This window comes from Andrographis paniculata, unplaced genomic scaffold (assembly GCF_009805555.1).
Source record: "Andrographis paniculata isolate CXL003 unplaced genomic scaffold, ASM980555v1 Contig34END, whole genome shotgun sequence".
Taxonomy (NCBI): Eukaryota; Viridiplantae; Streptophyta; class Magnoliopsida; order Lamiales; family Acanthaceae; genus Andrographis; species Andrographis paniculata.
Window position 1 is genome coordinate 5,598,576 of NW_026137567.1, and position 16,911 is coordinate 5,615,486.

General features: G+C 35.6%; 4 protein-coding genes across 8 annotated transcripts; 1 reads left to right on the plus strand and 3 right to left on the minus strand.

The window, feature by feature from the left end:
* Positions 1 to 1,558: 1,558 nt before the first annotated feature.
* On the minus strand, positions 1,559 to 2,304 carry LOC127248682 (uncharacterized). Its single transcript, XM_051271149.1, has one exon. The coding sequence runs from the start codon at positions 2,191 to 2,193 to the stop codon at positions 1,741 to 1,743; it is 453 nt and encodes a 150-aa protein (XP_051127106.1). The 5' UTR covers positions 2,194 to 2,304; the 3' UTR covers positions 1,559 to 1,740.
* A 4,735-nt stretch (positions 2,305 to 7,039) lies between these two features.
* LOC127248534 (putative glycosyltransferase 7) lies at positions 7,040 to 9,277 on the plus strand. The gene has a single exon (XM_051270909.1). It carries the CDS (start codon positions 7,385 to 7,387, stop codon positions 8,678 to 8,680), a length of 1,296 nt encoding a protein of 431 aa, XP_051126866.1. The 5' UTR covers positions 7,040 to 7,384; the 3' UTR covers positions 8,681 to 9,277.
* Positions 9,278 to 9,386: 109 nt separating this feature from the next.
* On the minus strand, positions 9,387 to 11,095 carry LOC127248533 (putative glycosyltransferase 7). Its single transcript, XM_051270908.1, has 2 exons — positions 10,377 to 11,095; positions 9,387 to 10,292 (listed from the first exon to the last, which is right to left on the minus strand). The coding sequence occupies exons 1-2, from the start codon at positions 11,084 to 11,086 to the stop codon at positions 9,596 to 9,598; spliced, it is 1,407 nt and encodes a 468-aa protein (XP_051126865.1). The 5' UTR covers positions 11,087 to 11,095; the 3' UTR covers positions 9,387 to 9,595.
* A 137-nt stretch (positions 11,096 to 11,232) lies between these two features.
* LOC127248535 (heptahelical transmembrane protein ADIPOR3-like) lies at positions 11,233 to 15,806 on the minus strand. 5 transcript variants are annotated; one of them, XM_051270912.1, is made up of 5 exons: positions 15,361 to 15,806; positions 14,921 to 15,183; positions 13,647 to 13,929; positions 12,505 to 13,184; positions 11,233 to 11,320 (listed from the first exon to the last, which is right to left on the minus strand). In XM_051270912.1, exons 2-4 carry the CDS (start codon positions 15,178 to 15,180, stop codon positions 12,531 to 12,533), a joined length of 1,197 nt encoding a protein of 398 aa, XP_051126869.1. In that variant the 5' UTR covers positions 15,181 to 15,183; positions 15,361 to 15,806; the 3' UTR covers positions 11,233 to 11,320; positions 12,505 to 12,530. The 5 variants fall into 5 exon arrangements, with proteins under 5 accessions (XP_051126869.1, XP_051126868.1, XP_051126867.1 ...); XM_051270911.1 differs by lacking the exon at positions 11,233 to 11,320 and adding an exon at positions 11,659 to 12,407; XM_051270910.1 differs by lacking the exon at positions 11,233 to 11,320 and having other exon boundaries at positions 11,663 to 13,184; positions 15,361 to 15,805.
* Between the last annotated feature and the right edge of the window lie 1,105 nt (positions 15,807 to 16,911).

Here is a 16,911-nt window from a genome sequence, read left to right on the forward strand (position 1 = left end):
ACACATGAGTAGATCTGTAAATTTTTTGGGAGAAAAATATGAAATCTTATTAACCTAACCAGTGTTGAATTAATTATAAACATTAGCATGTGATCAAATTAAATTTTAACCTAAAATGAGTGTATATATAAATATAAATACAAGATATATAGATAGGGTTGACTCACCGGAGGATGATGGTGGCGGCGGTAAGAGTCCACGATGGCTAGCCGGAGATGAACAAAATGAAATTTAGCATATATTTAACCTAAAAAACTCTAATAGCATAGGAAATTTTTAGGAGAAAATTATAAAATTATATTAACCAAAATGAGTGTATACACAAATATAAATACAAGATGTATAGCTAACACGATCAATTGATTTTTCAGTAGATCATGTTAATTTGTCCCAACTTGTTGGGAAGTGATTAACAAACGAAACACCTTCGAACACTTCGATAAAGACCAACTCACGAAACGTGGTTAGTTCACTGTTTAAACAACGTCTTGACAACAAGTAAAAACGCAGAAATCAAAACAACATATAAGACAAGGTATTTGTTGACCCAGTTCGGTTATGAATCAGCCTACATTCGAAGGATACCAATCCATGAGAGATTCCACCACAACTCTTTCGACCCAAACTCCTATCATAGTTAACTTAGGAAAATACCTCTGCAAGTTCTTGTTGCCACAAACTCGTACCGACAACGACTATATAGCATAGCAGCTTAGTTTTTGATCATTTTCTCCGATTGAAACTTCTTTTAACTCCGATCATTGTCGAACTCTCCGACGGATTTTAGTGTCAAACACTCATTCAGATTGAGGAAAATCGATATGGATAGAAAACGAGAGCTTCACACACTTTTTCTCTTTCTAAAACATGCTCGATATCTCACTCACAACAATTTCCTTTGTTTCTTTCGGTTGTATATCTCATGCATACTTGGAATGAACAAAATTCATATTAATTTCCCTTTACATAAAATATAAAATAGGACGGAGTGAGTTTCTATGAAGCTGATTTGGTTTAACTGTTCCTTAGTTATACAATTTGCCTTTTGTAGACATTTAATGAATAAGGTAAATTGAATAATGTCAAACTCACACATGTCTCCGCCCCACGATTCGATAGCAAATTTTCTGCAACATGAGATTAATAGAAAAGAAAAAAACTTATGCATTAATGAAAAAAACGCATTAGTTCATATATGCCAAAATAATTTAGGTGTATTTTACATTCACACAACTATTAAAACTTATCCTAAATGCTATAATTTACTTATATCCAAGTTAAATGTAAATTTCTAACACATGCATATCATCTTCTCCACAAGGTAAGGTAGTTTGGATTTATTAATGCACGAGATAGATACTACTTAACATGAAATTACAGTAGCCATCATCGACAAGTGATCATTAATATATGGAATGATTTCCCAAACTTTGAATGCATTTTAATCTAATTAATTCAATTTAATAGAGAATAAGTATGCAGATCTATAAATGCTTACTTCGTTTTTCAGACATGAATTCACAGTTCAGACCAAATATGCAGTAGGAAAAAAAAAAAAAAAAGGAAAAAAAGGAATCACATAACAAATCATTCACGAACTCTGTGATGATTAATTACTTCATGACATATAAAAGTTATTCGAGTCGTTGACTCCATTAATTAATTGATCTGAGATCGATGTTTCCGATCACCGCCGTCGTCTACCAATAATCTGAATCTCCGGCGCCGGCGGTCTAGTCGCTAGGAAGAAAGCGCGCCGGGGCTCATCAGAATCGACGAGCACCACGCCATCGACGACGGCGACAGGCTGAACAAGGTCGGGCTAATCGCGCCGTAATTGCCGCCGTCAAAACCCAATATATTATTATTATTATTATTCCTCTGGGTCATTATTATTTCTTGCCGCGGGGAGAGGCTGAGCGGGGGCGGCGCCACCTCCCGCAGCCGCGTCGGCCGGAGCTCAATCGCGCCGGTGAGCCTCTGAACGACGTCCCTGAAATCTACAGGGTTCACTTTATATATCTTCGGCGGCGTCGGCGGCATCGGCGCTATTGGTTTCTTCGTGATCACGTTCTTGCCCCCGGGCAACTTCCGGACAGCGTGCAAGGCGGAGCGGTACGCCGGCGGCGGCCGGTAGCTCTTCTGATTCTCCGGATTGAAATGAGTAGAAGCCGACGACGAAGAAGAAGCCATGATACAATTATTGTTTATTATGAACTGATCAATCCAATTTATGATCGATATATAATTGAAAAAATAAAATAAAATCCAATGAATGGATGAGTATAGGGAAAGATGAAGAGGTGGGGGATTTGTTGGTATTTATAGGAAGACATAATTAATGTTGTAATAATTGGGCGTGGAGTTTTTGTCGGTAGCGTCGGCGGTGAGGCGATCATCGATGCGGGTCTGATGCAGGCAGCAAATGGTGGGCGGATTTGACCACATTAAAATATATATATATATACATGTTTTTTATAATAATGTAGAAATTTAGAGCCTTATCCGAAAGTGTGCACTGAGTAAACTTTTGATCAAACTATATCCTATAAATTAAATCTAGAATATAGTCACAGTAGGCGAATTATGTGTGGTTGAGGACTGAAGACGAATTTGACAATTAAAACAATCCTTCTTGTCTACTCGCTTGATCTTAACAATCTATCTATTTTTTTATATGTCCATAACAAAGTATTAATTTCATGTAATTCTACTGTCTACTTAATATAACAAAGTATCCTTCCAATTTACAATATATTACACAAATATCATTACATTTATATCATACAATAGTTAATTTAGTCATTTTACCTTTATTCTACTTTATCCTAATATTTCTAAAACTCCGTATAAAAAACAAGTGGATATATAAATATGGGATTGAGGGAATATATAGAAAGATAATTTTAAATTTTAAAAATGATAAATATTTAATTTATTGTTTTATTAAAAAGAAAAACAAAAATAATGTGATATTTAAATTATTTTGTAACGAGTAATATAAAAAAATAATATGTATGAACAGATTAATACATTGATATTCTTGTTGATAAATAAATAAAGATATATTTGATGTTAATTCTTGATAATATAAACATATGTGTGTGTGTGTTAAGGTAAGTGTGACGATGGAGATGATGTCATGAAGTATAATAATGGAGGAGGGTGGACGTGGGGGAAATTTATCTTTGGATAACCAGCAGCCATAGCAACGACTTTTTTGAGCTTCTTAAGAATTATTAGAAATAATAATAATAGTAATAATATGACACAAATGGTGTTGCAAATGCGTCTCTAACGGGGACAAGAAACATAATCTTTGTTTTTGTGTCATTTAAATTATTATCTATATCTCAATATTTGCACAAATTTTAGGATTTATTTAGATAAAAAGTCCAAAAGTTTTGAAGTTTAATACATTTTAAGACAGGTGAAATAATATATTTAATATAATATTTTACAAAATACGCGTCTCTAATAGTAAAATTAATTAAACAATAATATTAAAAAAATATTTATAATTTTTACATAAATTATAACTATACTATTTATTACACATAATTAATAATTCAAAATATAAAAGATAAAAAATATTAAAAGTATTACATATTTTTACTAACTTAGTGACTTAACTTTGTTTGGAAGATCTGTTAGAATTTTTACTATTCATTTCAAATTTTTTCTCAAAAAATATTAAATCAAACACTTATTTTTAATTTTCTATATTATACTAAAAATCAATTTACATGCAAACTATCATATCAACACCTATTTATATCACATCGTATAATTATTTCAATTCAAGATTTTTATTAACTTAAAATCCAAACCCCCAAACAAAGACAGTATGTGTTAATTTGACTCGATCAATGTAGTATAACTTACCTGCTTATTCATCTATTTTTATTTATATGATTAAATATGACAATAATAATAATAATAATAATAATAATAATAATAATAATAATAATAATGATAACTCTAATTCTTATCTTTAATAAATAAAAACAAATTAAAAGTTGAAATAATTTTATTTTCACTCAATTCCAAGTTCTTTCTACGGGGATTCCATACATACTTTGGCCAAGACAACAATATTTAAAAAATACTAATAATAAATTATTTGAATGTTTGTCCAGCTACGTAAGCAGTCACGTTATTTGTATGAATTTGTATTTCATTAAGGTAAACAAAATTGGATATGCCTGCCTATTGCTTTAATTATTCAAATATTTATTCTTCAATTTCTAACTGTCTCCTACGTTGAGGGAATCTCAGCAGATATTGAAATAATTCGACCACTTTTTTAAATAAATATATAATCAGGTGCAGACCAGTCAATTTTAATTAAGATATATATATATATATATATTTTTATTATTATTCGTACTATTAAATCATAATTATAGAATTATATATTATTGTAATATATAAAAAGCTGAAGTGAATGATTAATGCTTTAATAGACCAGGTTCAGATTGAATTCAAGAGTCAAGATATTGAATTTACTCTCACTATTTGAATAAGTCAAATTTAGTGATTATTATATTTATATATCCACTCCCATACTCATCATTTTATTTTATTTTATTTCATTTCTTCAGTTTCAAACCTCGCACGCCAGGCGTTCGTGCGCGGAAACTTCCATTACGACAAATTAACTTCATCTAAAAATAAAAACGGACACTAGTGTGTGCTTTTTGTATATGTTTGGAATGCGGTGATATTTGCTTTTTGCAAATAGATTTTTTAATATTAATATTATATTTAATTGTAGTAAAAAAAATAAAAATATAAAAGTAATAATATTTTAGGACATACGAAAATAGAAAACGATAACATTTCGATAGGACGAAGGAAATATTATAATTCATCTATCAGCTACTTATAAATATATTTACATTTATTGATACAACATGGACAGAGTGAACTCGTCGAAGAAGTCATAAGTTTAAACTTTCTACGCCTTCAAGTTACATATGCAAGGTATTAGGTTCTACCGAAATTTACTCGGAATCACTCGACAACTAGCGACGACGGATTTTCATGTAAAAAAAAAAAAAAAAAAGTCTCATTTAATTGTAAAATGCACATCTAAGAAAGAATGTATATTGAAAAAAAGGTATTTTGATTTATACTTAATATTTTATTATTATTGTTGGATCCATGTTATTATATAAGAGTTAACTTGTATGGTTAACAACAAAGTCATATAACGCTGGATACTCGCAGCCGTAGCTTTGGGTTCGAGAGGATTGATGAAGACGACGAAACTGAATTCTGGTCGGGCCGGGTCGACCCGACTTGACTTGTTCGTTTTATTCAGGGATAGTTTATTTACTGCATGCGGGGCCTGGAGCTCTGCACCCAAATGTATCGACTACATGAATTGCGTTCATCTGGTGCCGGAGTCCCGGTGCTCCGTTTATGTTTGTGATTTTGCAAACTGCATGGGGTCTAGATATAGGAGTCTACTTAATCAGTACGATAAGACTGTATGCTAAATTATGTGGAGAATTACGTAATTAGTGTTAACATATGCATTTGCTTGATGTCTGTAATGATATATAGAATTTAATTATTTAGAGAATTATTTTAAATGAATCACCAATTTATAGTTGAGTTAAGATTTACATTTACTGCAGTCTATTATTTAAAACAAAACATTAAAATATTTTTTTCAACCAAATAATTTTATAAGCCCAATATAGGCCCACTTTCTAGCGGTATATTAACATAAGCCCAATAAGAAAGTCTATTATTTTCAACAGCCCAATTAAGTTGGAAAATTGCTGCTATTGTGATAGATAATATTTATTTATTTAGAATAGGTATGGTATGTAATTAGTCACAGCCTTAAAATTAACATTTGAGTGACACAAAAAATCCTAATTAAAAAGAAATTTCGAAGTCATTAAATTCGGTTACTATTGTACTCCACGGATAAAGTATACATTTACTTTTGGCACGGAATTTAAGAAATAACAGTATTTTAGTTATAGTGGGTAAGTAAAAGTAATGTAATGACATTTTTGCCTTTACTTTTTGGTATAAAAGTAACGATGTGATGTAAAGTAAGGATATTTGTGGAAAAAAGTGGGATATTTAATGAATTAGTTACTTTGTAATTGAATGTCCCAAAATAGAAATATGTATACTTTGTAGCTGGACGGAGGGAGTATTATACTTAGTCCGTCCCAAAAGTATAGTCTTATTGTGTTGGACACGAGATTTAAGGAATATTGATATTATATTGGTAGTTAGTAAAAAATAAAGATAAATGACCTTTTTGCCTTTGTGAGTATATTAGCGTAAAAAGTAGTGAAAATTGCGTAATAATAATGAAAAGATAGGAATAATTTTATGGCAATATGATTATTTATGAAAATACGACTATTGTTTTAAAACGGATAAAAATAATAAACAAGACTATTGTATTGAGACCGAGGGGTATTTCCTTTTACCATTTTCATCTCTCTCAATTTGAAATATCTATTTTTAATTTTTTAAAAAAATAATTATACATTAATATTAAAATATTTACTCTTATACAATTTGACATTATATTTTAATGACTGTAAAAACTTCAAAGAGCCCAAGAAGTATATATTTTGCTTAGTATATTATGAATTGCCGTTTCTTCCATTCTCTAAAATTATATTCGGAAAGTTGATTAAAATTTAAGTTTATCGAAAAACGCCATCAAAAGAAACCAAGCAATTTAAGAGATTCACCAAATTATTGATTGCCCATTTAAGAGATTCATCAAACTATTAAAGAATACTAATAATAATAACAACTTTCCATTGCAGTGTATGAACTAAATCTGCAATTTAGAAAAAAATAATACAATTATGTAACAAGGGGAGAATGTATTTATTTTGTTTGCCAGTTTGAAATTGTGGAAAGGCAAAGTATGATTTAGACAGAAAATTTGGAGGCAGTTGTGGCGTTAATATCGTTCTTACAAGGACACTATTAATTTCTTCATCTGTCGTCTCTCCCAAATTTCAAATCTCTCCTACATTAAATATACAGATCCTAAAATCCTGTTCTTATACTTCTTTCCCAATTCACAGACATATTCCTGCTATTCCTCTTCCTGCCTGCCCTGCATCATTAAACTCTATCCACTTCATTTTCCATTTCAATCAATTTCCTGCAATTCCCACTTCAAAAAACCAGTCTTTATTCATTGAATTCAAAACATACATATATATATATGTGTGTGTGTGTGTACTTGTGCGTGCGTGTGTGTATTTATCTATGTATGTATGTATGTATGTTTGTATAGTAGTAAACAGTCCAGGCCTCCTCGTATTCTCATTCCCTGACATCCTCAATCTCTTCGAATCGAATTAAGTAATCACATACAGATATATCCATGGCGAAACCCCTTCTCCACGGCAAACCCTCACGCGACAGGCCGTGCTACTCCTTCTGCGTTGCAGTCATCGGCGTCGTTATATTATTCTGGACTGTATGGACCCTCACCGACTCCTTACCCACCTTCTCCGCGATTCTGTCCGTACAGGACACGAAGGAGAAGGACTGTCTGAACCTAAACCAGGCGGCGAAACATGAGCCGTCCGATAAGACCTTCTACGATGACCCGGATCTACGCTACACCGTCGATCAAAGAATCGACGGCTGGGATGAAAAGCGACGTGATTGGCTGAAGCATCACCCGGCGTTCCTCGCCGGCGCAAATAACCGATTGCTTGTCCTCACGGGATCGCAGCCGTCCACGTGTAAGAATCCCGGCGGAGATCATTTGCTGCTGAGATTCTTCAAGAACAAAGCCGATTACTGCAGGATTCATGGGTACCCAATTTTTTACAACAATCTTTTATTACATCCTAAGATGAATTCGTATTGGGCAAAAATTCCGGTCGTCAAAGCCGCCATGTTAGCCCACCCGGAAGTGGAGTGGATCCTCTGGATCGATTCGGATGCCATTTTTACAGACATGGAATTCACGATTCCTTTCGAGAGGTACGAGGATCATAACCTCGTAATCCATGGCTGGCCTGACATGATCTACGAGAAGAAGAGCTGGGTCGCTGTGAACGCCGGAATTTTCCTGATCCGTAATTGCCAGTGGTCGATGGACTTTATGGACACGTGGGCCCAAATGGGCCCAATAAGCCCAGATTACGATAAATGGGCCAAAATCCTGACTGAAACCCTAAAGGACAAAGCGTTCCCAAATTCCGACGACCAATCGGCGCTGGTGTATCTGCTTTTGAAGGAGAAGCGGAAATGGGGGGACAGAATCTACGTCGAGAATACCTACGATTTGCACGGCTACTGGCTGCCGATCGTCGATAAATTCGAGGAATTCGTCGAGGAATACGAGGGGATTGAGAGGAAGGAAGCGCGGCTGAGGCGGCGGCACGCGGAGGTGGTTACCGATGCCTACGCGGCGGAGCGTAATCGTCAATTGGATAGCAGCCGGCGCCGGCGCCGGCGGCCGTTTATCACGCATTTCACCGGCTGCCAGCCGTGCAACGGCGAGCATAATCCGGATTACAAAGGCGATTCGTGCTGGGTAGGGATGGAAAGGGCGCTGAATTTCGCGGATAATCAGGTGCTCCGGAGTTTCGGGTTTGGGCACCCGGATTTGAGAAACGGATCCTACGTCAGGCCATTGCCGTACGACTATCCACGGCGTCAATAGCAAGCACGGAGGAAGTTACTGTTACTGTTACTGTTACTGCTGGTTGGTAAGGATTCTTAATTCTTTCCATCTTTACTGATCCATGGAGAAGATCGATAGTGATAGAAAGATATACATATTTCGCAGCTGTTTTTTTTTTTTTTACCCTGTTTCAATATCAATATGGTGTCGCTTTCTGGTTTTGATGATCGGAGAAGGCCGGCGCAGACAAATTGTGAAATCCCTTAATTAATGGCAACTTTTGTCTTCTCCATCTCCTTTTTCTTTCTCGCCACTGTTCTGGACTTTTAAAAATTGAATCTTGACCGACTGTTGCAACATCAGACAGAGAATTGCTGCTGTGATGGTGGTGCAAATAAATTATTATAATCATTGGTTGTGCATTCCCCTTAATTGCAGGCAATTTTAGACCTTTTTCTTTCTTTCTTGGTTCTTTAACATGGAAGTGGATTGATGCAGTGAGTGGTGCCCCTAAATCAGGCTAATTTGGCGGGCACGCATTGTATTGTGTTCTTGAAAACTTCACTTAAAAAAGACAATTTTTGTGTGTGCTTTTACATAATTGGTGCCTCCATGTCATAATTATACTGCTGCTTTGTACTTTATAGGAACTAGATAATGAAATGAATTCCCATTACAGCCCTATTATTGCTCTTGTCATAATTAACGACTGCCCTGCCCTAATTACACTCACTCACTCATTGAATTTTGGTCACGTGGGTATAAATAAAGATCCAATTTTTAAATGTGGTTGTTGCATACAGACATACTTTCCTGTGATCCTATTTACTCACATTCATGGCGACTCAACTGCCCTTCTAATGAAATGTTTAAATTTAATACATCATAATATGTACTCACGTTTTATAAACTCGGATTAAATTTAGTACCTTGCAAAACTACATCGATTATCACTTAATTTTGCGTGGCGGGATGATTGAACGGCAGCGGACGAACGACGGCCGGATCGATCGTGTCGGGGTGCACGAATCCATACGACCGGAGGACCTGATTGTCGGCGAACAGCAGAGCTCTCTGCATTGCGTCGACGCACGACCGGCCGGAGTAGATCTCGTTGTGCGCGCCGCTGCACGGCTGGCAGCCGGTGAAATGCGTGATGAACGGCCGCCGCCAGCTCCCGCGGCCATGGCCGGCCTCCTTGAGGTGGTCCTCCCACTCCCGGGCGTACCCTTCTGATACCTTTTCGGCGTGCCGCCGCCGCAAGGCGGCGGTGCCCATCTCCACCGCCGTGTACCGGTCGGTGATGTTGTCGAGGGTGCCTACAATGTCCATCCAATACCCCTCGAAGTAATACTCCCCCTCCACGTAGATTTTGGCCCCCCATTTTTCATTTTCTTTTAAAATTAAATATGCTAGGCCTGATTGGTCGTCGGATTCCGGGAAGATTTTGTCCCGGAAAGTTGAGCTCAGAATTTTGCCCCATTCATCGTACTCCGGCGACTGTGGGCCCATTTGGGCCCACCGGTCGATTAGGTCGACGGACCATTGGCAGTTGCGGAGGAGGAAGACGCCGGCGTTGATGCTCGTCCAGCTCTTCTTCTTGAAGATCAATTCGAGCCATCCATGGACAACCATGTTGTGATTCTTGTACCTTGTTGGAATAAGAATCGAAAAGAATAAAATAAAATAAAAAATAATTGGTTGTATATAAAATGAAATTAAATTATATACGTACCTATCTAATGGGAGCTTGAAATCCATGTCGGTTATGGCGGCGTCGGAGTCGACCCACCAGATCCACTCCGCCTCCGGGTGGGCGAGCATCGCCGCCTTCACGGCGGGGGTTTTGGCCCAGAAAGAGAACATCTTGGGGTGGAGGAGAACGTTGTTGTAGAAAATGTCGATGCCGTGGCGGCGGCAGTAATCGACTTTGTTCTTGAAGAGCTTCAGGAGGAGATAATCGCCGATCGGATTCTTGCACGGCGTCGCCTGAGAGCCGGTCACCATTAAAATTCGATTCTCAGCTCCGGCGAGGAACGACGGGTGCTGCTCCAGCCACTGTCTCCTCTTTTCGTCCCAATTTTTAATCGCCGGCGAGTCGATGGTGTACGACAGTCCCGGATCGTCGTAGAAATTCCGGTCAGGCGGATCGTGCAGCCGATCTGGTCCCGAATCGGAATTGCAGGTAACCGACGGCGTCGGTGCCGCCTCACCTCCGCCGCCGCTGCCGGCGGCTGAACCTTTTTTCTGTAAATTAGACTCCACATCGGAAAATGGAGTAGCGGCAAACCCCGGCGGCGGCGGAGCAGGGCTGAGTAGAGACCAAACAGCACAGACGACAAGAAAGGCCACCAGACCCACGCCGGAATACAGAATTCCGTCGGAGAAAAACGCGGCCGCTTTGCTCCGACCGTTAAATTTGGCCATGTGATCGGAAGACACCATTATATACAAAAATGAAGAAACTCCATTACCCTAAGCTCATAAATACATAAATGGAATCTCTGAAAATTGAAAAACAATAGAGAGAGAGAGAGAGAACACGGAATTGGCAATGGGCACAAATAAATGAAGAGGAAAGAAGGGAGAAGAAACGTGTTAATAAAGGAGAGGGCAACGATGGAGATTGTAGACGATGGACACGTTACCAATTGCACCGACAGCTTCAGTACTTTTACACTGTAAAAAGAAAGCTACATACTAAATTAGAAATTCCTCTCAATGGAATCTTATTTTTTATTTAATATTTGTGAATAATTAGTACACACTGCAAATATTAGCCGACGCAGTGATCATTTTAGCATGTAGCTTTGTTTTGTGTTTGAATTTCGATCTAAATATATTTTTATACAATAGTTTGTAAAATAAAGTAATATATATACATATTTATTGAGGATTTAACAATCTATATTTAAATTTGAAATTAAACTCATATTTTTCATTCTCCATTAAACCTCATGGTCTAAAATCTAAATCAAAGATTCCAATCAACCAACGAGAAAAAGACAAGGTATATATAAATTGAAATAAATTTTCTGTTAGTCATGAATCCGAAGAGTGAGTGAGTGAGTGAGTGTTAGGCAAAGAATTAAATAAAAGAATTAAGAAAGGACAGATGGCGTGTGGTGTGTACGATGTTTATATCAATAATTTAATCAAATCTTAAACACGTAAAAACGACACACAAGAATATACATATCCATGCAACTGCCAAACCACAACGCTGCACGATCTGCATCTATCACTGTGCACATGATTTGTCTGCATCTATTATTTGACTTTTCAATTAGAATCTGCTTTTCTCACTGCACTCACTAACCATACTCATTACCTCAATTGACAATAATTAATAAATAGAAATTATTATTCATTTTTATATATAATAAATATATTGTCTAAGGATTTAATTTTTGTGGCTGATGGGAATTGGGAAATGGGTCATAGGTTGTTGGAATGAAATACAAAATAACTATGGAAGAAATAAATGAGGGGGGAAAGGAAGTGGCAGAGACGGCAGCAATAAGATTTAGGGAGGCTTGAAAGTGACAAGGAATGCAACACTATTGTCCCAATCATGTGATGTGCCTCTCTTAAATTCAGTTTTTGTCTATTACATTATATTATTAGGACAATTTTTGCTTGTAAGAAAGGGTTTTTGGTTATTCTGAAATGTGAAAATAAATAAATAAAAAGCCATCTCCTATTTCAAAATATTGCAATTCTCACTATGCACTCCAAACATTGTCACATATATCTTTTAAGAAGCCTGAAATTCAATCAAGCATGATGAGATCAGACATAATTAGATACTGAGGGGAATTTTGTTAAAATTTTTGAACTAAAACTTAAGCAGAGCCCCTAACCTTACGTCGATGTTCTTTGAATCTCCTCAACATCCTTGTTGGTCTCTCCATTTCAGATAAATAAGTCCAGCTTTGTAATGTGTATAAGCTCCAGCAACAACAAGAATGTGGAACAGTTGATGGCTATGGCCTGCAATGTCGAATTTTCCAGGCATCCATCTCTCTGGCACTCGTGTCGCATACACTAATGCTCCAAGACCATAGAGTGCCCCCATTAATACTTCGTACCCCGTTGTGTAGAGTGCCTCGGGCTGGTTCCAGAATAGGATAAGCTTGTGTAAGATAGGCGCCACGCCGGATACCCCCATTGAGAAGAAGAGAGTTGCTCGGAAGTTGCGGTATTCAGGGCTTTGAAACACTGGGAGAAGGGACGCCAAGATTGTGCCAATTCCTAGCAAGGTGATGAACCATAGATACAGATTGCACAAGAGAGGGTAGCATGTGAAAGAGTAGTAGACCGGGGGGTAAAATGATGTTGCGATAAGGGCAGCAATTCCTGCGTAGTCGAGCCTTAGCATGATGTAGGATAAGCGCTCCGAGTGGCAGGACAGCAGGTGGCATGTGCTGCTGGCTAATAAGCAAAACATGGCACCACCTAAGAATGCAAAGAACGGCCATCGCGTGATTGGTGTTACAGTCGAGGGTGCTACTATATTTGCCATGTCATCTTTCATACCATTCTGCAAGATTAAACCATTAATACAACGAATGTTAAATTGGTCATAATACTTCATCCCGGAGGGAAATATGTCCAGAGCTCTGCAAGAAGCATTTTCAATTCAAAAATATAGTTCCTAATGATAGAGAGGAAGATCTTTATTTTTAAAGCAATCCCTTGTTTTTATGAGCATCATCATTTAATGAATGTCTTCTTTCATCCAAATATCCACAAAAGGATCAAAATGAATTATTATAAATGTTATTTTCAATAGAGTTCTCTCTTTGAAAGCACATAATTGTCATTTACAGCAGGTTAAGAAAGTTGTTTATTCAACAAGAAGCTATCATATCAAGTTATGCAATATTAAGAATACCAGTCTCTTGTGCTTCCAATTGAGCCACAATTTTCAAAACAAGTGAGAAAATCAAGCAAAAGGTATACGGGAAGTAGAAAACAGCAAGTTTAAGGAAGAGAGACTCACTGGCAAACAGTTGGAGAGGAGCTCTGTGATATGCCAATTAGATAAGGATGGTAGCAAGTCCATCGAAGGCAATGAGGTTTTTAGATCATCACGAAGTCTCTGCAGATCAGGCATGTGTGACAAGAATGGAAGACAAGCAACCAGGTCAGTTTGAAGTTTCTGAAAATCAGCTTTCTTCAGAGCATCAGAGAAATTTTGTAGTGTAGGAAGGTCCACAACACTTGGAACCTTCATAGCAGTGTATATAGTTAGAAATAAGAAAAGGAAGAACCCTAACAAATGCCTGCATCGAAGAAAGATAATTCATCAATGCCTTGAAAGTAGACAAAATGTAATTTTTTCATGCTGAGAAAACAAGAAAAGATAGTGTCTTTTACACCATAGCATCATCAGTGATAAAGAACCGCCAGAAATATATATATACAAACACATATATAAATATATTAAGAAAAAAAATTAATTCAACTCATTCACATCCAGATCATGAATGTTGTATTACAAATGTATAAGGTATAAACAAAACACATCTCCCTATCTGTAAATTTGAAAATTAATCCTGCTCAAAGAATCCATCTATTCAACATTCTTTATGAATAGTGTAGTTGCAGAATCATTATTAGAGATAACTTGATCTGAGTTGTTAGTTTGTCCTAACCAATGAAAATATACAATCATCAATAAAATATACAATCATCTGATTGTTAGTTTTTCCTAACCAATGAAAATATACAATCATCAATAAACTAGGATCTTTCTTCTCCTTGAATCAGCATTCTAAAAACAGAGGAAAAACAGAGAAGAAGTCCACCCTGTGTACAATGTTACTTATCTCAAAAAACTTAAAACTGAAAAATGTCATCTGGGAAATCCAACATTAACAAAACCAAACCGAACGGTCCGTGGGTTTTTTTACATCATTTATTTATCCACTTCTCCCACTAAACAACCAATCACACAGGAGCTCAGCTTACACAATGTCCGGTCTCAGATTTCATTTTACAGTAAACATGTCATGGCCTCATGTTTTAGTATAAATTCTTGAACAACTTTGCTAATCTTTCAAGTTCAGAAGACAAGGTCTGAATGATGAGCAACAGAACCAAAAAAGATGAAAACAAAGTGGAGCATGAAAACACAATAAATAATATATAATCTTTGTAGGGTAAAAATTGAAACAAACAATTAGTAACTTTGGGTAACTTCTAATACCAGAATCAGCATTAACAAATCAAAGTACTAATAAAAACAGAAACAACAAAAGCATAAACTCTTACGTCCAAACATTGAGGGTTTCATTGTGAATGGTAAAAATGCTGAGTAAGACCTGCTTCAAAGGCCATTCGGCCCTATAATAACCGAGAATATACTCATTGTCCTTCAAATATCCAGGCAATGAGTGATATTCCACCAGCTGGTATTTAACCTTCTTCCACAATCTCTTTCCCTTACCTTCTCTCGACGAAGAACATACTCTCTCATAATCATCCAACTCAGAGCAAGATATCACCATATTATACCCGTGATTCTTACCCATGATCTGCCAAATACACTAACCGTCAAACAGGAAATAAGAACACAAAACAAACAATGAAACAATCATTCAACAACCGATCATCTAATTCAGCCACCAAAATAACAAAATTTAGTGCTCTCCCCATGCACGCCTATAACGCTGCCTCCGTTTTCTTAGGAAAAATAAAATATATATATATACCTAAAACGCGTTCCGCCGCCAGAGAAATAAAAAAATTCCTTCAATTCAAGCTTCTGCCTATCTCTGTAAATAATTAATGGATCATCACAATAGCCATCCGATGGCTCCTCGCGAATTCTTCGAGAAGTCGTCACATATAATTTCGGCCAAAACGCGTCGGAATAGGCTGAGTGAAGCCGCCAATTGATGGCGCAACACGACGCCGGAGACGTGAAACAATTTCTTGGTTTGGCCGCAATAGATCATCAAAACTCAGAGATTTCATATATATACATGCTGAAGAAAATCGGCAACCTCGAAAGCTGCGGAGGTGCATAAATCGCTTGGTTCCAGAAAATGCGACATTAACTATAACAAAAGCACGACTCTACGCAGAAGATATTTTTGTAACACGATTCTTTCGGTGTCCTCTAGACTAGTACACTGTAGAAGTTGCTTCAGTAGACCGGACCCGGACCCGGACCCGGACAGCTACATTTCTCTTGTCTGATGACTTTTTAATTGTTTTATTATATGGAGGAAATGGTTGAATTTCTAATTACAATCAATACTACTTTTCTTTTATTTTATATGAATATTAATAAAAATATAATAATTTTTTTACATAAAATTTCAAATTTAAGTTCAAATTAATGATTTAATTTCAAATCAAAATCAAACAAATTCATATTATATTATTAGCAATTATAATATACGCTTTTCATCATAATTTAATACATATTTCCTTTTTCTTATTAGAGTAAAAGTAATATATATATATAGAAATAGTAAAATACTCATAATTTTTATAAAAAATATTCATTTCATTTATGTTTGTAATGACAAAAAATAATAATTAAATATTAATTTATTATTATTTTTAAAAAAATTAACAATTAGATAAATTTATTCAAATAGACAAAAGAATAAAAATAACTTTAATAGACAAACAAAGTAAGTACTTTGAACGCGACACACAGAAAAATATTTGTGTTAAAAAGAAATTGTAAAATAAAATTTACAAAAATATCTATTTTTGTTTGTTTAGACGACCAAAGAAGTGTGCTTTTTATTTTAATTTATTTTTTATTATATTTTATAGACTAAAGAGCGCATCAAATTAAAAATTTTGGAGGATGACAAAAGCACAATTCCCAATTTGATTATATATAGAGAGAGAATAATTCACATTATAACATTATCATAAAAGAAATTTAAATTTCAAAAATATCAACAATCAAATACTAATTTATAAAAATGATATTGTTGAAATGTAATATAAAAATTTAAGAATATCAAATTACCTAATACTTTTCAATTTTCGTCTTTCATATGAGAACTTTCAAAAATTTTCTTTCGCTAAATTGTTTAGATTTAACTAAACAAAATGATAAAATTGGTTTGTCCAACTAGAAAATTTAAGATCTTTTGCAAATAAGTGTGCAAATAATCAAGATTTTATTCGAAAAATAATATCTAAATCCTATATATAAATATTTTTATAGAAATTGATAAAAAAAAAAAAAAAATTAATTTTAAATATAGTAAGCAAACCATTGTTTTTATTTGAAA